Raw genomic sequence first — 23,575 nt, 5'->3', positions numbered from 1 at the left:
AATGCCTCCAGGTTTGGGTCATCCACAGCCTCCTTGGGCAACCTGTTCCAATGCTTCACCACCCTTTGTGTGAAAAACATCCTCCTAATATCTAACCTAAATCTCCCTGTCTCAGTTTAAAACCATTCTCACCTGTCCTATCACTGTCTACTCTTGAAAACAGCCGTTCCCCCTCCTGTTTATAAGTTCCCTTCAAATATTGGAAGACCACGATGATGTTTCCCAGAACCTTCTTTTCTCCAAGCTAAACAAGCCCAGTTCACTCAACCTTTCTTCTTAACACTGAGTCCATTGCTTGCTGAGTAATAAAACTAAGTCGCAAAGAGATAGCTACAGGACTTCTGCTAGTGTGAAACAGCTTAACAAACTCAACCAGTGGGAAAACACCACTAAATGTTTGACTGTGGAACAGATCAGCTGCCTTCTTCACAAGGATACAAGCTGGATCATCCATGTCTGGTTCTGGAGTGTCAAAGAACGGGTGTGTGCTCAGCAGCTCCGGGACCAGTGGGAGCACCAGAGTGGGATGCCTGCTCCCCAGGAACTTTAAACACCTGTAAACATATGGATCAAAATATTTCTTAGTAAACACATACACTGCAAAATACAACATTTTAAAGCATTATTGTTTCGTATTACAGTGGAACTTTGATGTGTTGATCAGCACCAGAATCCTACTGCTCAAGTCTATGTGCAAACTCGTGGCAACACTGCCTCTTCAGGATAAAATCTGTTCACTTAAGCTATCCACGAGATAGTTAACACCTGCAGGTACACAGCCTAAGGAAAACTTGCAAGCTAAAAACTAACAAGCACATATATTTTTTTTGTTCAGAAAAGCTAGAAGTGCGAGGAGGCAAAAGGCCAACAAAACAAGATCCAAAATCCAAACCCCAACAGCACTGTAAGAGTACATAGAAGAAAAAGAAGACTAAAAAAAGAGCTTCCAATAATAACCAAGAATTCCATCTCAGACCATATGTGTGGAAGCATTGCTTCCTTTGTTGCCTCCATTAAACAACCAAAAATCCCCCAAAACGTTCATTATTTTTGCTCACAGAGGAAAAGAATCCCTCCAAGAGCACAATACCCTGCCTACTTTTCACAATCAGTACAAGCAACTGCTAGAGAATATTGCCATGTCATGGAGCACAAAACACTAGTTATGTGGAATAAATGACGTTTCCTACTAAAAGTAGAAAGCACCTTTTCTGGCAACTCTGAGAATGCTTTGCTTTCAATAAGGTTTTCCTTCCATGGTCAACAGTTCTGAATGACCACCAGCAGTACTGACAAGCAAGAACAGTACAGTGCCTCTATGTGTCAGTCAGGAACATGTACAATATATGTACACACCTTGTATTCCAAGTATTTACAGAATAATAAGCATACAGAATAACTGTCTGGATGAGGAGCTAAAAGATATGGTTTAGTGGCTTGTGGTAGCAATGGTAATAGGAGGATGGTTGGACTAGGTGATCTTACAGGTCCTTTCCAACCTTGTGATTCTATGATTCTAACAGAGTAACCTTAGTGCTGTTACCTAAGTGTTTGGCTTATCACAGAATCACAGAATGGCCAGGGTTGGAAGGGACCCGAAGGATCATGAACCTCCAACCCCCCTGCCACAGGCAGGGCCACCAACCTCCCCATTTAATACCAGACCAGGCTGCCCAGGGCCCCATCCAACCTGGCCTTGAACACCTCCAGGGATGGATGGGGCGTCCACAGCCTCTCTGGGCAGCTGTTCCAGCACCTCACCACTCTCTCTGTACAGAATTTCCCCCTGACATCCAACCTAAATCTTCCCTCCCTCAACTTAAAACCATTTCCCCTTGTCCTGTCGTTATCAACCCTTTCAAAGTGCTGATTTCCCTCTTGTTTATTGTCTCCCTTTAGGTCATGGAAGGCTGCAATGAGGTCACCCCACAGTCTTCTTTTCTCCAGGCTGAACAAGCCCAGCTCCCTCAGCCTGTGCTCATAGGGGAGGTGCTCCAGTCCCCTGATCATCTTCGTGGCTCTCCTCTGGATCATCTCCAACAGCTCTCTGTCTTTCTTGTACTGGAGGCTCCAGACCTGGATACAGTACTGCAGATGGAGCCTCATAAGAGCAGAGTAGAGGGGGACAATCACCTCCCTGTCCCTGCTGGCCACCTCTCTTCTGATGGAGCCCAAGATGCCATTTGCTTTCCAAGCTGCAAGGGCTCACTGCTGGCTCACCCTCTGTTTTTCATCCATCAGGACCCCCAAGTCCTTCTCAGTAGGGCTGCTCTCAAGGACTGCTCCTTTCAGTCTGTATAGAATTAATGCCCCATTTTATAACAAAGCAGAAAAGCAAGCAGACACACGAGGACACTGATCACACTTACTTCCATATGGATTCTCTGTCTGTGGGATACTTGGTTAGGTTTTTCAGCAGCTCCACCAGTGCAAGATGGATGCCTTCTTTAGTTGAGACATTGGTGCAACACAACAGTTCGTGAAGAGCTTCTCGAATGTCCCTTGAAGAATCCTAAAAAATAAGAGCAAAAACCCTCAGATCAGAACCTCTGAATGCTCACAGAGAGAGAAGCCTGGGTATATACTTACTTTAAAGGCAGCAGATCCTGTTTCTTGGCTGAATTTGTCCTAGAGGAATCAGTGACCATTAAGAGAATAGAAAGAACTTGACCCAACTATTGGTTTATAGGTGTAGAATAAAAATGTGTAACACAAGCTATGAGTCTCGTCATCAGCTTTGATATGACAATATGGGATCCCTAATGCATCACTTCTGAAGTCACACTGCACCTACACTGAACTTTAGGCCAGTGATATTGCAGAGAGAAGCTTACGCAGTCTTCAAGTTGTATTTCTGGAAGCAACGTGGCTGAACTCCAGCTTCATTACTTGCCTCCTGCCAAATACCACCTTGCAGTTCCAAATTAATACAATAGACTTCCTTGCTGTCATTTTTGTGGCACTGGTGGATAGAATGTGAAAATTTGACAGGATACAAGTCCTAGATGCATTTCAATAGAGGATTTTTTTAAAAGCATAATTTGCTAAATATCAACAGCACATTCATTACTGTCTTCCACAAAAAGAAAGAACAGTCCCTTGGAGAGGCTCTTCAACAACAGCCAACATACACAAACAAAGGAGGGGAACGCAGCTCATCTGGTCCTTATTTTGGTGCTGCAAGGCAGGCTGTCACTGAATGAGACTATGTACTCTGAAGGCTGATGCAGTGACTGTGGAAATAAAATAATCCAGGTATGTTGCATGGATTGCTGGGAAGGCAGAATGGAGATGAGCAAGGCAGAAGACTACAAAGGGCCAAAGAGGTGTACAGATTGACAGAAAGTGAGAACCAAAACACCATGACATGCAGAATGCAATGCTTGGTGAAAAAAGCAAGGAGCAGCTGATAGTTATTCAGATAAAGGAAAAGCAGTTGAATGAAAACAAAAGTTACCATCACCATTAACAATTCAGACACCAAAATTCATGCTGTTCTTCTAAATCCTTTATTTTGGTGTCAAAAGCTGGATTTTACTGCTGAAACAGAAAGCAAGTAAGCAAGCACCTTCCTGAACCAAGCACAATGAAAATGTGATAATTCTCATATTTCAGCTATCGTAATATAGACGACAAATCATAACAAAAGCATAAAAAGGAACACCAGTGTAACTAGTCTACATGCTTATACCTTAATGCAGAGGTCCCCATGTGGAACAAATATGAAATAGATGCACAAATATCAGAGGCACCTAACACTCACTGCTGTGTTTTCAAGCTCAGGTTGTATCGTACAGCACTTGTTACAGACTGATAAGCAGATTATTGTAGAACCACAGAAAGGCTTGAGTTGGAAGGGATCATCAAGCTCTAACTCCTCTGCTGCAGGCAGGGCTGCCAACCTCCATATCTATTACTAGACCAGGGTGCCCAAGGCCCCATCCAACCTGGCCTTAGTTTGCTTTATCCTGGAGCACAACTGAAGGATGTCATTGTAAAATAGGGTCAAGCAAACAGTGGGTAAACAGACACACAGAATGCATTTTCAGCATCATCCAAGGCTGAGAGACCGCCCCAAAGAAGCAGAGATTTGTCTACGATGTGCAGCTGAGAACTGGCTGAGACAGTGATGGCCAGGAAAGGTCAAAACTATTCCAAGGAGTGTGCTAGAAGTCAAGGGCTGGAAGAGTAGAGAGAGATCTCAGACCTGTGTCCTGGCTCTGTTTGGTGAACAAAAGGTATAATTGAAGTGATAGAACAAAGAAAATTAAGTTGTATTCAACATGAAACATCATAAAGATGGACCAGAAAATGAGACAGAAGAAAATACACGTGATGTACCAGCAGTTACCAAGGACAGCGAGCCTCTAATCTGAATATCATTTATTTAAAAAAAAAGAAAGAAAAAGCAAGAATGTAATGTTTTCCCCCCCTTGGGAAGGCCTTACCTCCAGAACAGCTAACACAGTATCCAGCTGGTCCTCCCGCAGCGTGATATTGTTGGAAATTTTTCTCATCGTGTGTATTGACTGCAACCTCACCTCCTCAATTTCATCATTAAACATGTCCACCAAAAAATCCAGGCATTTTTCCGCAAAAGAAGGTGAGGACTGAGCCAGCATGCAGAGGGCCTCCACTGCAGCAATCCGCACCTCTATTAGGAGAGGGGGAAATCAGTCATTAGTGCTGTTTAAGAGGACGTGCCACCAACAACCAGGCCTGTAGTATTGGAGCATTGGGCTAAGGACAGGAGCTCACAGAATCACAGAATGGCCTGGGTTGAAAAGGACCACGATGATCATCTTGTTTCAACCCCCTGCTATGTGCAGGGCTGCCAAGCACCAGACCAGGCTACCCAGAGCCACATCCAGCTAATAAATATTATGCATTTCATGGCATGTTTTGCAAGCATAGCCATAACTGTGGTACCTTAAGCAAGCTAATTTAGATAATTAAACTGCTCTCTTCATTCTTCCAGACATTTTAATTGCTAAGAGCATTCACTGCATTTTTAAGTAGCCACGTAGCACTTTGTGAATTGCTGAAAAGCCTGAGAGTACCAGTGTGCCATCAGCACACAGAATGAGCTTTCCCTGCTTCCTGACTTCCTCACAAGAAAGGAAAAAGGTGTCACCCAATTATCAAAACGACTCATAATTCAAGCAAAAATAAACAGAGGTGTCCAGAGAAAATTTCTGCTGTAAAACATAGTAGGAATTGAAAGAAGACCCAAATATAACAGACTTGCATGAAGATTCTTCCCCCCACAGCCATTCCCTCTAGCTTCCATAACATTCATGCGCTGGGATCATAAAAGGGAAGATTAATTAGATGTCTTGCAAACACTGTTTAAAACATACTTCTACTTTTCATTCAAATTAACTCATCTTGAAAACGTTCATTTAAACTTGCGTGTAACGTTTAGGCCTATTGTTCTTAAAGAACATTTTGATTCCTGATGATTCTGATTAGGCAGAGAAATGCAAACACAGCGAGCCTTCCACTTCCACAGAACAAAGCCCGTGTCACAACGCTGAGTCTCCATGGTCATTAAGACCACAGTGGTGTTAGAGGCATTAGAGAAGAAAAAAACCCCAAGAAAACATTTGCCAATATTGCATTCATGAGCTGACACATTCATTTAGATTTAAGTTACAGGATGGAATTGAAGAAACGAAGCAGTGCTGTGGATAAGGAAGAATACAGCTCAGCAGTATTTAAAATACCACCATGGAGACATATATACACTCTTCAGAGATCTGGTTATTTTCCACATCTGCCCATTTTACTGACATTCCCCAATAATCAAACTGGAGAATGTTTCACAGACAATGGATTGAGCCACACTGTCAGAAAAAAACAAGGCTGCGTGCTCGAGCTTCAGGGAGAGTTCAGCTATTGGGAAAACATGCCTTAATTTGCAGGAGTCACAGAATAATAAATCAACTTTTACACCACAGTTTACAGAGATATTTTTGTTATGGTGTTTTTCTGCTAACCTATTTACTTCCATCCTTCCAGCAAGGTTTAAAATCGAATTCAGGAACGACATTCAGAGCTGCACCTTTTCATGGCTCTCGATAGCTTTCGCAAACCTACCCACAGGAAAGTTGGGCTAGAAAAGGCTGAACAAAGACATTCCTGAGATCATCAGCACAGTCAGTGCTGAAGCCATGCTCAGAAGCTGAAGAATGCTTGTGTTCCAATTTGACACTCATAATTTCCCCTATTTAAAAGAACAGGCCAGATATAATCTGCTGGAATGAATGAGACAAAGGCCTCCACGTCCATCACAGCAAGTCCATGAGACCCAGTGCAACAGCACCACAGAGCAGGTAAACGTGATGGTGAAATGTAGGCAATTCCATTCAAGAAACAGAATTACAATAACATGACAGATGATGTAAACAAGCCCTCACCTGAAATCTATGTATCTGAAGACACATGAATCCAGTCACTAATTTTTAAGTATAACACCTTCCAACTGCCCAACAGCAGAGACCAAGAGGAGCTTGGCCTATGCAGCCCCCTGTGAGATGGAACTTGTCTATTACTTCATTAGGAAAGCCAGACCTGATGAGAAGCAACAACTACTTAATCCAAAAGTACCACTAGCTAGGAAGAAATGGGCATTAGTTGGCTAGGCACAAACTTAGATTGGAATTTGTAAGAAAACTTGTGTTCATTGCATTCTGAAACATTTTGAAGGACACTGGTGTGCCTCCCAACACAAAGGTTCTAACCTCCTAACCCCCAAACAGACAAAAAGCCCCTCCATACATCCCAAGCAATTTAGTCACTGCATTAACACTTACCATACATTTCATCTTCCAGACCATGAACAAAGGCTCCACAAGCTCCTGATTCAATCAGGTTCACAGCGCCTGTATCGATTTCTTCTTTGGGAGCATCATCTCCCCATTTTCTGCCACTTGAGAACTCCCCAGAGCTGTAGAGCTCCTTGGCTCGCTCGTGTGCCGTGCGCTTCCTCTGCCCAAATACATTTCTCAGTTACAGCCATGGGAAACATTAAAGGTGACTGAACAGAATAGCAAATGGTTTTCTGGATTTGAAAACAGGCATAGCTGGAAGCTCTTGCTTCCTTACTGTTTTGTAGGCCAGAAAAACTGAATGTAATACCTTCGAAAAGTTGCTTCAGGAAGGAGTTTTACTGAAAAGCTTTTTGCTCAAGAGTCCCATTTTCCAGCTACTCACTGCTCCCAAGATGTCTATGACTACCAGACAGCTCTTGCAGGATGCTGCAATAAGTTTGCTGCCAAAACCAGGATGCCAACTTTCTGTACCCAATAAAGCTTAGAGCCAAATGGCCGTCAGAGGGACGCAAACATTTACCTCTCATCCACAGAACCTGAATAGCCTCAAGCTCTTTATTACACAGCTCAGTTAATGAAATCTAAAACTGGCAATTGCTTCGCTGACTTTAATCTAACAGAAAACCTGTCATCATCAATTAACTCTCTGCAGCCCTGAGGCAAGGACACGCTAAGCAAACAGACTCTGCATTTCCACACCTGTTGTGTGATTTGAGTACTCTACACACAGTCAAAACAAACTCAAGCATTAAGAGTTTACGTACCCGCAGATCTGACATGAGCTTCTTGTCAAGGGTCTGCTCTAAGAAATGGGAGCTCACTTGTTGCATAGAACCCTAAAGGAAAAAAGAAATACAACAAAAGGAAGTAAGAGGATTACTCCACACAATTTCTGGATATATCCCAATTCAGAGCCTGATAATATTTGTCCTTTCTAATAGCTTTACATGGTGCTCAACACTCAAACTCTACATCAGAGTCTGCTGAGGATTATGAGAATAGCTTATTTTCTCACTGAATCTACTAATACAGCCTTTCCTGGGTTCACTGTTTAAACGTGCTGGGGGGCAGTCATTCCAAGTACTTGCTTTTACTGGATATCAACCCTCCAATCTCAAGGAGGGAATCATTGCAGAGTTCAGCCGAGAGAAACAAAGCCAACACCTCACACTCAGTTTTTCTCCTGCTTAGAATTCTGATATGAATTTATTTGAGCAGTTTCTAAATTCCTTCCCATTTCAAATAGTAAGTAGTGTAACGTGAGCCTCTGAGAGAAGGATGAGACTTACCAATAATTTAGCAGCTTGTACTCTCACAACCCAGGAACCGTCACTAACCATGTGACAAATTTTTCCAAATGCATCATCAACCAACCGAATCTCTTCATTAGAAGAAGGAATGGGGACAATGCTAGCAGACAGAAAAGTCAGTCAGTTTGCTGGTTTCATCCAGCATGGCATAAAACTAATTGCTATGCCGAATTCCTATCAACACACAGTAAACATCAGGAACAAAAACTTCAATCGAATGAATGCATTCTCATCTAGTGTCAGCTCAGCAGTTGATACACATCATTCTTCTAACTGCTTCTCCTGACACTTTCTGGCACAAAACACCCAGGATTAAGATATTGCTGTGGCACTATTTTGAATCACTTTGTGTACAGCACATACCTTTCAGGGTACAGTTGACTGAGGACCCAAATTAGCTGAACTGCAGCACTGCGCACTTGTTCATAATCGTCTGCCAACAGCTTGCAAGCCTGAAAGAAGATTTGCAGCCAATACAATCAGTTTCCACTGATTTATGATCCTTACCATCTATCAGTTCAGATTATAAATAAGAACGAATTAAATCCTCCCTTCTACTAACAAGCATTTCCAAGTTTGATCAGGTAGAGTAGTCCTAATGAAGACTGTTAATCACATGAGGTACGGCTCCAAAAGTGCCTGTACTCTGCAGGAAACACAAAGCATGAGCATTTCTTAAGAGTAATCTGATAAAGCCTGCAGCTTGCAACCTTTTTGCCAGGACAAAGGGTGATGGATTTAAACTAAAAGAGCAGAGATTTAGATTAGATACAAGGAAGAAATTCTTCACTGTGAGGGTGTGAGGCACTGGCCCAAAGAAGCTGGGGATGCCCCATCCCTGGGCAATGTTCAAGGCCAGGCTGGATGAGGCTTTGAGCAACATGATTAGCAAAATATGTTCTGGTCCATGACAGGGGATGCAAAGAGATGATGGTCTCTTAAGTTTCCTTCCAGCCTACACCACTCCATGATTCTGTAACAAACAGCCACAGAACCATAGAATCATTAAGGTTGGAAACGACCTTCAAGATCACTAAGTCCAACCCCACTCCCACCATGCCCACCAACCACATTCCTCAGTGCCACATCCACACAGTTCTTGAACGCCTCCAGGGACAGTGACTCCACCACCTCTCTGGGCAGCCTGTGCCAGTGCCAGATTACTCCTTCAGAGAAAAGATTTCTCCTAATACCCAACCTGAAGCTCCCCTGGCACAACTTGAGGCCATTCCCTCTCCTGTAATACCCTCCAATGTACAAGGATTGAACACTGAGATGGCAAGATGATAGTAAGAATTATGCAATGCCTTGCTCCTCCTATGCTTATCTCCCCCCACTAAACAATTGATTTCAGTCACAGCATGCACATTAGTGCACTTCAAGTTGTAAAGCTTATTTTTATTTATTGCCATATGGCACTGTAAAGAATGCACACAACACGCATAAGTCTGCTCAGACTTCCACCTCTCGAAGCACAACCTCCCAGAACCCTGAAAAGCAAAGTATGCAAACCAATACAAAATAAACAGAAACAAAAATGAGGTTTTACCTGACCATAAATGGCCTGCTGCAGTTTCAATCCTCTCTCGTGAAGCTGAAGCTACAGGGGGAAAACAAGAACAACAAAAGAAAGAAACAACAATCAAACAAGAAATCAAACGATGGTTTTCATCACTGTTTTTCCTGCTTTGCATAAAATTAGTTGCTTGCATTTCTCAACTTATTATTATTGTATTTATGTTATTTATGTTATATATTTATGTTATTGTAATTCAGCTGTTTCTCAATCTTGGCTGTTATCTTAAAGAAAACCTTGACTTCAGTATAATCTTTTTAAACTTCACAGCCACTTATACTTTGATTGCTTAGGAAAATACAGTTTGTATGAACACTCATTCTCTCAGCCTTCAAGCAATTTTTCAGCACTGGCCAGTTTCAACCACTCCCTGAAACATGGACCCAAAAGCAGCACTGCCAGTGCATTTTCACAGCCAGAGGAACAGCAAAACCTGCCCTACTGAACACTCCTAACATAAACAAACAACACAGTAGCAAGGAAAATTGTGATTAAAAACCCTAGGAACAGTTAGGGACCCTGAATTCATTCAGGATGGTTCCAAGCTCCAAACTAAAGCAAAACAGCTGACATTGTATTGGAACTATTAAATTGAAGGTCATAAATCTTGCTATGGATTTGATTCAATATCACTGCAGGAGCCATGGCAGGTGTAAGAAGTTCTATGAAAAAAGAAAGCAACAAAATAGAATGAAGTATGAGTGTAGCCTCCAGCAGAGAGAGATCCCAGACAGATTCACATGCAGTCTGATTCTCTCTAATGCATCTTGTTTCCCTCTTCACAGTTTAATGGTATTAATTCAAATACCTTTGATCACCATCAGGTTAGATGGGGTAACTTTATAAACTTTAAGGGTAGCAGAGAAAGTGCTATATCCCCATACAGTCACAGGAACTCACACTGAGCAAAGTTTTTAATGCACTGTCTATGCTTCTATTGCTGCAAAGCTAAAAAGTTCTGAATTTGCTGAATCCCACATGAAAATCAGTAACCAAAACATTGCTTAAAAAAAAAAAAACCCAAAAAACTACACACAAGTTTTTAGATTTAAACATACAAGATTTCCTGTCACAATAAGTCTTCTATTAAATGCTGAAGTAATAGGGGCTTCTTATTGGGGCAACCAATCCTGAATCAGGAAATACAGATTTCTCACTAAAGGAGCTTACCTACAATAATACCACAATATCCCAAATTAAAGAGCTTCTTCAGCTACAGTAGAAGCAGATTTCATTGAATCACACAATTGCTCAGGTTGGAAAAGACCCTGAAGATCATCAAGTCCAACTGCAACCTAACCATACCTTAACATATCATTATGAATCACTCTGAGATTTCATAAAGTTCTTCTATTCATAACTTACCTTATTTTCTAAGTAATTTTGATATGTTAAACTGGCACTAGTTTAACATATGGACTAGCTCTAGTCCAAACCTCTCTGGATTAATTTGCACATCCTTACCAGCCTTCTTATCAAACCCCAATTTCTTCCATCACACCAGCACTCCTTACCATGGCTTTTATAGCTGCTGTCCTAACACGAGGGTCCTGGTCATTAAAATGATCTCCTATTATCTTCTGGACATCTTTGGCAGCCTGGCTTTCAGCTTCTTTTGCAACACCTTTTTCCACCGGTCCAAGACAGCCAATTAATTGAAGACACTTATTTCTTACACCATGGGAAGAATCTGTCAGATGCTATGGGACACAAGAGAAGAAAAGATCTAATTGTTTTTTTTTTTTAATTGTTCTTTTCTCTCTTCAAAACAGTCAGAGTAAAAATCCCAGCAATTATGAAATGTTAATATTTCAGTAGAAAAAGATTAAGTAAATACTGACAACGTATTCTTTCCTCTGGCAGAGATGAATATTTAAACAGATTATAAATACGTTTGCTTAACATTACTTTAATGCTTTCTATCAATAACTTAACAGGGAATAGTGTTTCTAAATAACAGCTACAAAAAGCAGACATGCTTACAAAAGCATATGAAGCAAGAGGCAGTAACTGAGAGAGCAGTGAATCCAGTGCTGTTTACAGACTTGTTAAGTGCATCCGGCGCTGTGCTCACAACACATTCGATTTCAAGTTGCTCTCATTTAAAATTTAGTACCTTGAGCTCTCTCCCAAAACAGACTGAATCCAAATTCAGCATGGAAGAGCAGAGCTTTGCCCTTCAGCAGTATTTATGTCCTCAGGGAGGCAGCCTTACCTTGCAAGCTACCTCTACCAGCCTCATCCTGACAGATGGGTTCTCTGTGAGCTTTGTGCCAATCACCAGCAGGGTGTCCAGCAGCTGAGCAAGGACTTGGTGAGACTCTGCAAAACAAAACAAGGAAAGGTTACGCACCTCTTTGCTGAGCTTCAGAACCACAGAATCATTCTGGTTGGAAGGTCCTCCTGGAGCCTTCTCCTTCAGAGGAGAAAAGAAGCCCAGTTTCCTTGGCTTCTCCTTGCAGATAACATACTACAGCCACCAATCACCTTGGTACCAGACCAGGTTGGATGGCACCCTGGTTTAGGGCAGCCTGGTTTAGTACCAGATCTGGAGGCTGGTAGATCTGACTGTGGCAGGGGGGTTGGAGCTTGATGATCTCTGATGTCCCTTCCAACCCAAGCCATTCTATGATTCTATGACTCACCTCTCACTAAGCGATACTAAAATAAAATTAAACTCCATCAAGAACGTACAAGCAGTGAATATAACATAGAAAATAAAAATGGACTTCAATGAAGGCACAAACAGAATCATCTGTACTTCACTGTCTATTAGAAAACCAATGTTACTACACTAATGCTTCTGATGAGCTGCTTTGCAGTACACTAAGGAAAAGCACTGCTTCTAACAAGATTCCACTTCAAGCAAGGCCTGAAAGGCATCTGAAAAAACTCAACTTACTCTCATTCTGAAGTGTGTTAATGGCATCATCCATAATGCAGTCTGGGGAAAATCCTGGAGTCTTCGATAACAAACCCAGCAAAGAAGCAATCTTCAGTCTTACAGAAGCATCATTCTCCTGGAAGGAAACAACAGATATTAGGAGGAAGTTTTTCACCCAGAGGGTGGTGAGGCACTGGAACAGGTTGCCCAAGGAGGTTGTGGATGCCCCATCCCTGCAGGCATTCAAGGCCAGGCTGGATGTGGCTCTGGGCAGCCTGGGCTGCTGGTTGGTGACCCTGCACGTAGCAGGGGGTTGAAACTGGATGATCTTTGTGGTCCTTTTCAACCCAGGCCATTCTATGATTCTATGATCCTCTCATTTTTCAGTTGGGAGAGCAAAACACTCTGCAGGGAGGCAGGATCCACTTACATTTCAGCACAAGGGACCAAACTTTGCCATAAGGTTACTTCCTCCTCTATGCACACCTTGTAGTAAGCTAATCACACCAAAATGTTCCTCTTGCAGCTTCCAGTACACTACAAATTAACTCTTTTACCCCTAATTTCTGAGTAACTACTCATTACTGTTTGAAAATAAAAGTTTAAATAATCAGGGTTTCAGGATTCTGAAAAACTCACTGTTAATGTTCATATTTTTTAAGTTTTAATGAACAAATGGGAGGATTTTAGAAGATGAACTGACACTGATGTCTTTGGATTTCAGCTAAGTGTTGGGGTCCGTAGCCTAGAGAAAAAGTTTCACTTCACAGCAAGGAGGAATCCTGCTAGAAAGATATAAAGCAAACAAACCCAAGGCAGCAAGGTAAAAAAAATAAATAGGAGCACATGTTAGCTGGATACATCTCTAAATGCTGTCACAGGTGGTAATTACATAAATAAGATTCACAAATTATCATTTATTTAAAATTCTTTAAGAATTCATGTATTTCAAAGGGCTGTAAATATGAGTATTCTACAGACCTGTGCACGCAGCACTTCTAGTCCTAATTGGGAGCCCTCTTCTACCTCCACATTGCCAAGGATATCCAACATAAGATAGAAGGACACAAAGGAGTCTGGATTTTACACTCAGCTTCTCCAATGCAACTCAGTATTCAGCACTGCAATTCTGCACCTCTTTTATCACAGCAATGACACCTTTCAACAGCGTTTTAGGAGAGACTTCAGCGTTAGGCTTCCAACAGCAACAATATCCTTGTAAGTAATCTCTTTCTAAACTGAGCCAAGAAGCATTTTCCCTTTCCAGGGCTGTGCTTGAACAGCAGTTACTCTCGCTGGACAACTTCCATTAGTGTTAGAATGCACAGATTTCAGCATTATAACACACTTGGAATTCATACACATTACTAATAATAGGATAACCCTCTACACAAATACTAAACCAACAATTTCAAGAAGGACTCTTGTAAAGGCATTTCTAAATAAATTCTGTTTGAATAACATCTGCATTACCAATTTCTGAGCAGTGTCCCACCACAGCAGATGTTTTCTCTTTTGATGGTTTGTGTGCAGGAAATTGGAGAAACTTTTCCTTTCAGTTTACAGTTCAGATCGTTGTCTCCAAGAGCAGCAGCAGGCCCCTAAGTCACTGCATCTCTAACCCCTCAACCCAACAACCCTCAACAGTTGGAAAGAGCCCTCTGGGATCTATTTAGGCACTGTCTGATGGCACACCATTTCTGCCAGCAACAACCAGCTCATTCTGTGCCACCTGCCCAGAGACAATGATTCAACTGTCAGCAAACTGTCAGAAAAGTGTAGGGCAAAAGGAAGTGGCAGATTATTTTTCTGATGCATTTCAGAGGGCAGTTCCCAAACTGTCCTATTTGCCTATCATTGTAAAGGAATGAAGGAACAACAACAACAAAAGTCAGTCACACTCCAAAAACAAATACAGTACAGAGACTGACAAAATCCTTACAGTTCTAGCATCAATTCAAAGCCTTTTGGTACCTAAGGGGAGCCTACAAACAGGAGGAGAGTCAACTCTTTGAAAGGGTAGATAACCACAGGACAAGAGGAAATGGTTTTAAGTTGAGGGAGGGCAGATTTAGGTTGGATGTCAGCGGGAAGTTCTGTACAGAGAGAGTGGTGAGGTGCTGGAACAGCTGCCCAGAGAGGTTGTGGATGCCCCGTCCATCCCTGGAGGTGTTCAAGGCCAGGTTGGATGGGGTCCTGGGCAGCCTGGTGTAGTATTAGATATGGTGGTTGGTGGCCTTGGATGCTGCAGGGGGGTTGGAGCTTGATGATCCTTGAAGTCCCTTCCAACCCACGCCGTTCTACGATTCCATGAAAGTAGAGAAGATTCAGTTGAGAAGAAAGAATAGCAGAAGGACATTTACAAGAAACAGCACATAACTCAAATTTGATTGTTGCTAACAAAGATATCAAGTGAAGGGTCAATATCTGGACAGCATAAAGCATCTATTCTTTTATTTATCTTGTTGTTCAGAATTTTTTGTTGGTTGAAGAACAAAAATTTACCACTTCTGTTTTTCAGCAATGTCATTTAGAAGTGGTCTGCATTGTAAGCTATAGCTAAGAAATTTCCGCACTCTGAAAGGAAATTAAGCAGGATTTAGATAAAGTTGAGCCAGCTTTTTACAACTGGTTTACTTGGAAAACTTCTTGTCATGCCATCTGCTCCTTGTTAAGCTGATGCAAACTAATCATGCAGATCACCTGCAGGAATCATAGAATCATTAAGGTTGGAAAAGACCACTAAGATCACCAACCCCAACCCATCCCATCATGCCCACTGACCACGTCCCTCAGTGCCACATCTCCATGGTTCTTGAACACCTCCAAGGACAGTGATTCCACCACCTTTCTGGGCAATCTGTGCCATTATATAAGCACACTTTTGGGGATTTTTCCTAATATGCAATCTGAATGTCCCCTGGTGCAACCTGAGGCCATTACCTCCTGGCTCGCTTCCCTGTCACCGAGTTCTGAAACTGCTAAAACCAAGTGACATGAGCTGTAACCACACCGGTGAGGACAACCACCACTCACTGTCCTCATGCAGCACTGTTGGCAACTGAGATAGCAACATAGGAAACAGCAGCTTCCCATCCTACCTCCAACCCCATCCCAAGACAACAAGGTCAGAATGGGGTTTTTGACAGATCTTAGGCTCCCAGCTTCATTACCTTATAATAATGCTCCAGCAGGATTCGGACAACCCCTTCCACGCTCTCCACTTCCACAGGCTTCCTGGCAAACTGCAGCAGGTACTGCAAGGCATCTGCAGGCGAGGTGGCTTTACACAGGTCGACATGGAGCGCTGCTGACTTGCTGGGCTTGGTCAGCCGCAGTTTCTTAGCAGACAGGTCCTCATGCTGCTGCTGTGGGCCAGAGACAGAGCAACACGATTCAGAAACACCATGCAAATCCTTCCCAGAGCAAACTGCTTCCCACAAAGGCAGCCTGAGGGAGTTCCTGCACCCCACCGCAGACACTGCCTTTTCCCTTGCCTGTCACAGAACAGTATCTATCCTGGAAGCACATTTCATAGAATCATTAAATGGCCTGGGTTAGAAAGGACCTCAAGGATCATCAAGCTCCAACCTCCCTGCAAGGCTGCCAACCTCCATACCTAATACTACACCAGGCTGCCCAGGACCCCATCCAACCTGGCCTTGAACACCTCCAGGAATGGATGGGGCATCCACAACCTCTCTGGGCAGCTGTTCCAGCACCTCACCACTCTCTCTCTAAAGAACTTCCCCCTGACATCCAACCTAAATCTTCCCTCCCTCAACTTAAAACCATTTCCCCTTGTCCTGTCGTTATCTACTCTTTCAAAGAGTTGACTTCCCTCCTGTTTGTAGGCTCCCTTTAGGTCATGGAAGGCTGCAATGAGGTCACCCCACAGCTTTCTTTTCTCCAGGCTGAACAAGACCAGCTCCCTCATCCTGTCTTCTGTCTTTGTAGGGGAGGTGCTCCAGTCCCCTGATCATCTTTGTGACTCTCCTCTGGATCCTCTCCAACAGCTCCCTGTCTTCTTTGTACTGGCGGCCCCAGACCTGGACACAGTACTCCAGATAGGGCCTCACAAGGGCAGAGTAGTGAGAGACAATCACCTCCCTGTCCCTGCTGGCCACCCTTCTCCTGATGGAGCCCAGGATACCATTTGCTTTCCAAGCTGCAAGGGCTCACTGCTGGCTCACATTCTGTTTTTCATCCATCAGGACCCCCAGATCCTTCTCTGCAAGCCTAAGTTTCCCAGCCCACTGGGGCAGCTCCCACCCTCAGGTGAGCACTACATCTCCTCAAGTTGCTCTGCCCTTTTCAATCCCTTCTCCTACACCTTCCAGCCCTAAAAGAATTGCTGTTCTCTCCCTCCCCGAGCTGAGGCCACCACATCCCCCCCACATCTACCCCAGGGCCTGCAGTAACCCGCCCCAAACCTGAGGCAGCCCCAACGCTCCCCTTTTCTAGGAAACCACCCCTAGTTAGGCCCCAGCCTGCTACCACCGCCCTTCCCACACTCACCGAGGTCACCCTACAGAGCTCGGAGCCCTCCTCGCTCACCTGGACCACCTTGGTGAACTCCTCGTACACCCGCTTCTTCAGGTGTGCCGCCATGTCGCGGCCGCCGTACGCGCCCCTCCCCCCGCCGCCAAACCATAGAGTCGCCCTGTCGTGACGTTACGAACAGAGAGTACTCTCTTCCCAGCTGGAGGTTCCTCTCTATGGTCAGGAGGTCTGGGCTGGGAGGCCTCCTGTTGCCATGGGAACGCGCGCTGCGTTCAAGATGGCGGCTGCGGCCTGCTCCGCCTCGGGGTTGATGTCGTCACCCAGCGGGTGCGCTCGGGCTTGGTTTTCCTCATCAATACCCGCCGTACGAAGCCGAATGTCAGCAGCTCCGAAGGGGGATGCCATCACACATACTCCAGCGAGTCTGCTCAGCTGCGGATTTATTATTTATTATTATTTGTGAGAACTGCTGGTGTTTCCCCTGGGTTTTTCCCAGGCCCATTAAAAGATAACGCAAAACCACACGGACACAAAAAGAAGAGCCATTCCTCCTCTTCTCAGTTGCAACAAAATTCTTATTGTGTCATAGAACCACTAAAGATAGAAAAAACCTCTAGGATCCCCAAGCCCACTGACCACATCCCTCAGTGCCACATCCCACCCAAGCACCTCCAGCAGCAGTGACCCCTCATACACTCTCAGCTCCTCGAAAGATCATCTGCTCCAACTCCCCTGCAATGAACAGGGACACCTACAGCTCCACCAAGTTACTCAGAGCCCCATCCAGCCTGACCTTGCGTGCCTCTGGGACATTAAAGGCAAGCTTTGTATTGGACATAGCCAAACACACAATGCAGCCTTCAAGTGTGTCTCCTTCAAGGAGAGGAGAAAGGGGCAGCAGCACCAAAGAGCCCCTATGACAGGTATCTGTCTAGAGGAAGTTAGGAATACAGCATGTAACATAGCCAGGGATAGCTGCATGTGGACATCTTAGGGACATAGTGATCTGTGAAGGGATTGGAGTAGAAAACTTTCCAACTTGTCTATCAGTGTCACCGGTATCAGCTAAAAAATCATAGAAACATAGAATACTCTGAGCTGGAAGGGACCCATAAGGATCATTGAGTTCAACTCCTGGCTCCACACATCACCACCCAAAGATCAGACCATTTGAGAGCATTGTAGAGGAAATACCTCCATAATAAAATTAACTGTGATGACTTTTGAACATCCCAGAGTTATTAAAATCATCTTAATGACCATCTCCAGTAAAAAAATACAAGACAAACAAACAAAATACCAACTTTGGAATACTCAGATTTTTTAAACACAGTGTAGGAACCAACTCATATTACGTTAAGAATAGCCTCTGGGGCCCCAGGCTTTCACTTCAGTAGCATTTGCTTCCAGTCAAATCACAAGGGGGTTTCCCTAAACTTATACATTTAAAAATAGTGTTGTGATAACAGTGAATGGCACAAGACGAAAGATTGAAATAGGGTGACATGAGAGAGAAGTATGTTTTTTTAGGTTACATCTCATCAGTGATTTTTACGTCTTCTTCATAAAACTGTAGAATCATAGAATATCCCCAGTTGGAAGGGGCCCGTAAAAGATATAATCATAAGATCATAAGATCATTAAAGATCCAAACCTAAGTTGAGCAAGTATTTACACAGCTTTCACAGATTCCACTTGAAATGGTGCATATGTGATTTTTTTTTCATCAGAGAAGGTCATGCCTGGCAATACATGAGAAACAGTGAAGCATTAATCAGAAGAAAGATTTTATGTATTCCTCTCTTTTCTCTCAACAATACTTCAAAATCTGATGCTTTTCAAAGATGTTTTTTTTTTTTTTTTCAACATTGCAAATGTGAGCTAGCATTCAAAGGCTAGTCTGTGTGCTTTATAGACAGACCACTGTCTGTCTTTACCTAGAATAAATGTGTTGACCAGACTGCTGCACTCGTACAGTATGAGAAATACTCAGTGAGGAGAAGGCTCTGAGAACAGCAGATTTGGGTGAATGGGTTCTGTATTTATGACTCAAAATAAGGCAGAGTACGAGACACATCCACGTATGGCTCCTAACCCTACTAGCAAGTCTGGACTCTGAGGTAGTAATTTATTACTGTTTCTAGTGAGAGACCAATTTTCTTTGCCCGTAAGAATTTGGCATATTCATTTATTTTAGGTTGAGTGCAGTTTGCTCAACTTCAGGTCTGGCTCCCATTTCAAAACACATACCTTGGAAATTGTACAGTTAACTCTTAATGCCCAACAAAACAGCTGCTCTCAAATGTTCTTTAATTTGTCAAATAACCAAAGAAGAGACTTTTACGGGCCCACACGTTTCTTCCTGTCCCTGCAGTAGTCCAAGGCTTTGTCTCCACAGCCCAAGTTCATTTGTTTTGATAACTGGTTTCTTCCACTCTCCAGTGATTCTCTCCATCAAGAAAGGCAGTTTGCTACCACCATGTGAACTGGATTACGTGGAAGAAATCCTGTGATTTGAAGCGAAACCCTTTTTCAGCAACGTGAGCATGTAAGGAGATTTTGTACCCTTTGTCTTTCACGTCCATTTGAATGCAGTCCAGTAGATCATAAATACTTGGAGCTGCCTTCCAGGGGCCAAATTTCACCACGGATTTTTTATCCATGTCCAAGCTGTTCAAGGCATCCTGACACCTGGCCACATCTTCCTCTGTTTTGACAACACATATGATGACGTTGGAGTAGCGGGATGCAACCGCTTCAGCCCGTGCGATGCGGATCATCAGCTCAATGTTCTCCCTGTAGTTGGGCACACGGGCCAGGAACTGCTTCCTTGCCACACGTTCCCCAAAAATCTGAGGGGAGTCCTCCAGCTGCTTGATTAAGGGTTCGATGTCATAGAACAAAGCCTCCTTGTAGACATCCTGGATGCACTGGGTGGGCACCTGGTTACTGCGCAGATATTCCAAAATGTATTTGAAGTAGGTCCCCGGCCTGTCAATGAAGATCCTCCCTTTTGAGTCTGTCCTGAGTTTGTGCTGGCTGGTGAACATCTCTGCCAGCTTGGAACCAGGGTGTTTCTTCAAGGTGCTCAGTGTCGTTGTGTACATCTCCCCACCGACATTCAGCTCCACGATTGGTGGCAACTATAGATTTCACAAGGGGACAAAAACCACATGTAAGACCATGTAAGACATTGGAGGCTGCCAACATGGAAGCATCAAGGAAAAAATACAATTGCATCTGGGAGCTCTCATGGCAGTGTAAAAAGCAGGATGACTTATAGAATCATAGTATCACCAAGTTTGGAAAAGACCTACAAGATCATCCAGTCCAACCATCCACCAATGACCAATAGTTCTCACTAAATCACGTCCCTCAACACAACATCTAAATGTTCCTTGAACACCACCAGGGTCGGTGACTCTACCACCTCCCTGGGCAGCCCATTCCAGCGCCTATCCACCCTCCCATGGAGGACAGGTGAGAACATCCACACCATGTATTGCTAAAAGCAGATGCAGGATATTTATATTTGGCCCTCATATCCAGATCAGCAGAAGCATGGATATTTTTGAATGGATTCATCTTCACCACACCTTTAGGACTTAGGAAAGGGTCATTTTGCTGGTATCTGAGATGGAGTGCAATATCTGTTTAATTGTGCATTTGAAGAAAATAATAGAATTATAGAATCATAGAATGGCTTAGGCTGGAAAGGACCTCAAAGATCATCTTGTACCAGCTCCTTCTGTTGCAGGCAGGGTTGCTGATCACTAGATCAAGCACTAGATCACGTTGCTCAGGATCCCATCTAGCCTGGCCTTGAACACCTGCAGGGATAGGGCAAAATACTTTGTGCAAATGATCTGGATTTAAGAACTAAGATTAATGTTTGGATTTTTATCTCTGTTTATTTTATTTCACTGTGCATTAATGCCACTGCTATTTGAAACGTAAGAGGCCTGAATGCCCAGAGAGCTGAATCTGGAGTCACTTCTGATGATATTCCTGACTTAGTTCAGTATTTTAACAGCCATCTTTGCATTTTTGTAGCACTTGGGAGAGCAGGAGGAGAAGGAAGAAATGAGGCAGTTCTTTTCCCTCACTCTGCCAGTCCAGTAATGCAAGTCATATGCCTGGCTAGGACCGCACCTGCCACTGGGAAGGCTTGAGTCAATAAACAACCCTTTTCTCCAGGAGCTCACCTGTTCTTTCTTGGATCTGATCACACAGTGATCTGCTTCAGTGCTACCAGTCACATGCTTTAGCGTGTACCTAAGAGCTTAGCTGGATCCAACCCGTGGTGCCCTATGGGTACGTACCCACAGGACAAGATGACAAGAGCTGATCTCACTGTTACACCAGGACAAAGGGGAAGCTCCTGTTGCCCTCTCCCCTGTCTTTCCTTGTCCCTGCTTCTTACTTTGTGCCAGCTCTGCTTCTCCTTCATTTTAGCAAGCTGAAGTGGCTCACAGAGGATTTAACTAGCACCAGAGCTAGCAAAATAAGGGGACAGGAACAGACAACTCATAGTAGAGGGAGATTATGTCTTTTAAATGACAGCAAGCTATAAGGTTTAGCAGCAATGAGTTCACAATGTAGGGAAGCCAGGACACAACAGGAGATTCAGGACAAAGACCCAGCTGGAATATTGCTTTGCTCTGATGTAGGTGGTTTCATCTCCAGGGCAATTATTTGCACCAGGACCAAGAGAACATAAAACTATTCTGTCTGACAGTATCTAGTGATCTCTACCCACTAAAGAGCATGGCCCAAAGCTGCTTCTGCAGCAAAGCCTATCAGTTAGAAAATCTGCCATTAGTCCAAGTGATAACAACAGCTTCCCCTGTCAGGCATCGTTTGTCAGGAGGGTCTCATGCTTTTGAGCCTCTTTTTTTAAGATGCAAGGTCAAGGCAAACTAGTTAGTAATAGATCCAGGGGAGGAAAAGTGAAACGTTGTCTGATTTCTGATTTCTGCTCAGTAAAAGGCCCCTTGTCTTGTGGTTAACACTAATTTTCCTTAAAGCTAGAAAAACCACTGCTCCCAGCTGCTAATTCTGCACATCTTAAACACAGAGCAAATTACTCATCATTGGAGACCACTGAAAAACTCCTGAACACACAGCAGGCTTTTACTTAGGGATCTGGCAAATTAAAGTTAACATCAAATTAATTTCATAGTCTGCAAAGGAGAAAAATAACCAGTGAGGTTGTTTGCTGTAACTTTGTGTTCCTCCAAGGGACATTTCCTTGCTTTAACCAGGCTGGTGCAAACAGGTTGGAGTCAAACAGTTTTTCACCTAGAATTCCTGCCTTGCTCACACATCTGGCATGCCCCTGTGCCTTCAAAGTATCAGATAGGCAAAAAGAAGCGCTGTAACTAACCTAAAGGGGATGCTCTGATCCCAGAAGAAGGGGCCATACCCCCAAACCTGCACTGTACTCACCGTATGCAGGCTGCCAGTGACCTGTTTCCCGATGGGCTTGTGCTCCAAGGAAATGCTCATCTCTCCTCGTTGTGTTCCAGTCCTCTTTCAGCAGATTCTCCTTCAGTGGGTCAGGCTCTTGCCTAGCTGCTGCTCCTCAAACCCGAGATTGCCCCAAGTACAGCGTAGGCTGCAGGTGTGGCCAGAGGGGAGGGAGCAGCACGGAAGCGGAACTGTTTGCTCGTTAGTTTTCTTGCAATCAGCAAGCAGCAGGGTGGATTTGGGCTGGCTGCCATCACTCACTCACCTGCAGATGTCTGAGAGCTGAATCAGCCCTTCCAAAGGAGGCCCAGCTTTCCTGAGGAAGCCCACAACCTCTGCCTGAGTTGGATTAAAACCTTGTGCTGCCATTCAGCGAGACCTGGACAGGCTGAAGAGCTGGGCAGTAAGAAACCGGAGGAGGGTCAACAAAAGCAAGTGTAGGGTCTTACACCTAGGGAGGAATAATTGCATGCACCAATCCAGGCTGGGGGATGAGCTGCTGGAGAGGAGCTCTGCAGAGAGGGACCTGGGCGTCCTGGTGGACGACAGGTTGGCCATGAGCCAGCAGTGTGCCCTCGTGGCCAAAAAGGCCAATGGCACTCTGGGGTGCATTAAGAAGAGCGTGTCCAGCAGGTCGAGGGAGGTGATCCTCCCCCTCTACTCTGCCCTGGTAAGGCCTCATCTGGAGTACTGTGTCCAGTTCTGGGCTCCCCAGTACAAAAAAGACAGGGATCTCTTGGAAAGAGTCCAGCAGAGGGCCACAAAGATGGTGAAGGGCCTGGAGCATCTCCCCTATGAAGAAAGGCTGAGTGAACTGGGTCTGTTTAGCCTTGAGAAAAGACGACTGAGAGGGGACCTGATCCAGGTTTATAAATATCTGAGGTGTAGCGGCCGTAGTGGTGAGGCCAGTCTCTTTTCAGTGGTACGTGGAGACAGGGCGAGGGGAAACGGACATAAGCTGCAGCATAGGAAGTTTTGCACAAATGTGCGTAAGAACTTC

The 23,575-nt window shown here is 44.0% G+C and overlaps 2 protein-coding genes across 3 annotated transcripts in view; both read right to left on the bottom strand.

Moving 5' to 3' along the window:
• Positions 1 to 17,268, bottom strand: part of INTS4 (integrator complex subunit 4) — a 32,888-nt gene extending 15,620 nt beyond the window's left edge. The window contains exons 1-13 of one of the 2 annotated variants that reach the window (XM_010706156.3): positions 17,161 to 17,268; positions 15,777 to 15,971; positions 12,622 to 12,739; positions 11,935 to 12,041; positions 11,234 to 11,419; positions 9,693 to 9,743; positions 8,507 to 8,595; positions 8,123 to 8,243; positions 7,598 to 7,669; positions 6,816 to 6,990; positions 4,449 to 4,654; positions 2,370 to 2,512; positions 439 to 554 (exon numbers count right to left, since the gene is read on the bottom strand). In XM_010706156.3, coding sequence (XP_010704458.1) covers positions 439 to 554; positions 2,370 to 2,512; positions 4,449 to 4,654; positions 6,816 to 6,990; positions 7,598 to 7,669; positions 8,123 to 8,243; positions 8,507 to 8,595; positions 9,693 to 9,743; positions 11,234 to 11,419; positions 11,935 to 12,041; positions 12,622 to 12,739; positions 15,777 to 15,971; positions 17,161 to 17,214 — 1,633 coding nt within the window. In that variant the 5' untranslated portion in view covers positions 17,215 to 17,268. Of the gene's footprint in view, positions 1 to 438; positions 555 to 2,369; positions 2,513 to 4,448; positions 4,655 to 6,815; positions 6,991 to 7,597; positions 7,670 to 8,122; positions 8,244 to 8,506; positions 8,596 to 9,692; positions 9,744 to 11,233; positions 11,420 to 11,934; positions 12,042 to 12,621; positions 12,740 to 15,776; positions 15,972 to 17,121 lie in introns of both variants that reach the window. The other variant, XM_010706157.3, reaches the window with a different exon arrangement.
• A 1,685-nt stretch (positions 17,269 to 18,953) lies between these two features.
• KCTD14 (potassium channel tetramerization domain containing 14) lies at positions 18,954 to 22,784 on the bottom strand. Its single transcript, XM_003203560.4, has 2 exons — positions 22,555 to 22,784; positions 18,954 to 20,249 (listed from the first exon to the last, which is right to left on the bottom strand). The coding sequence occupies exons 1-2, from the start codon at positions 22,612 to 22,614 to the stop codon at positions 19,578 to 19,580; spliced, it is 732 nt and encodes a 243-aa protein (XP_003203608.1). The 5' UTR covers positions 22,615 to 22,784; the 3' UTR covers positions 18,954 to 19,577.
• Positions 22,785 to 23,575: the final 791 nt, after the last annotated feature.

Source organism: Meleagris gallopavo, chromosome 1 (genome assembly GCF_000146605.3).
Source record: "Meleagris gallopavo isolate NT-WF06-2002-E0010 breed Aviagen turkey brand Nicholas breeding stock chromosome 1, Turkey_5.1, whole genome shotgun sequence".
Lineage (NCBI taxonomy): Eukaryota > Metazoa > Chordata > Aves > Galliformes > Phasianidae > Meleagris > Meleagris gallopavo.
Note: the sequence above shows the minus strand (reverse complement) of the source record. Positions and strands in the feature narration are given on the sequence as shown.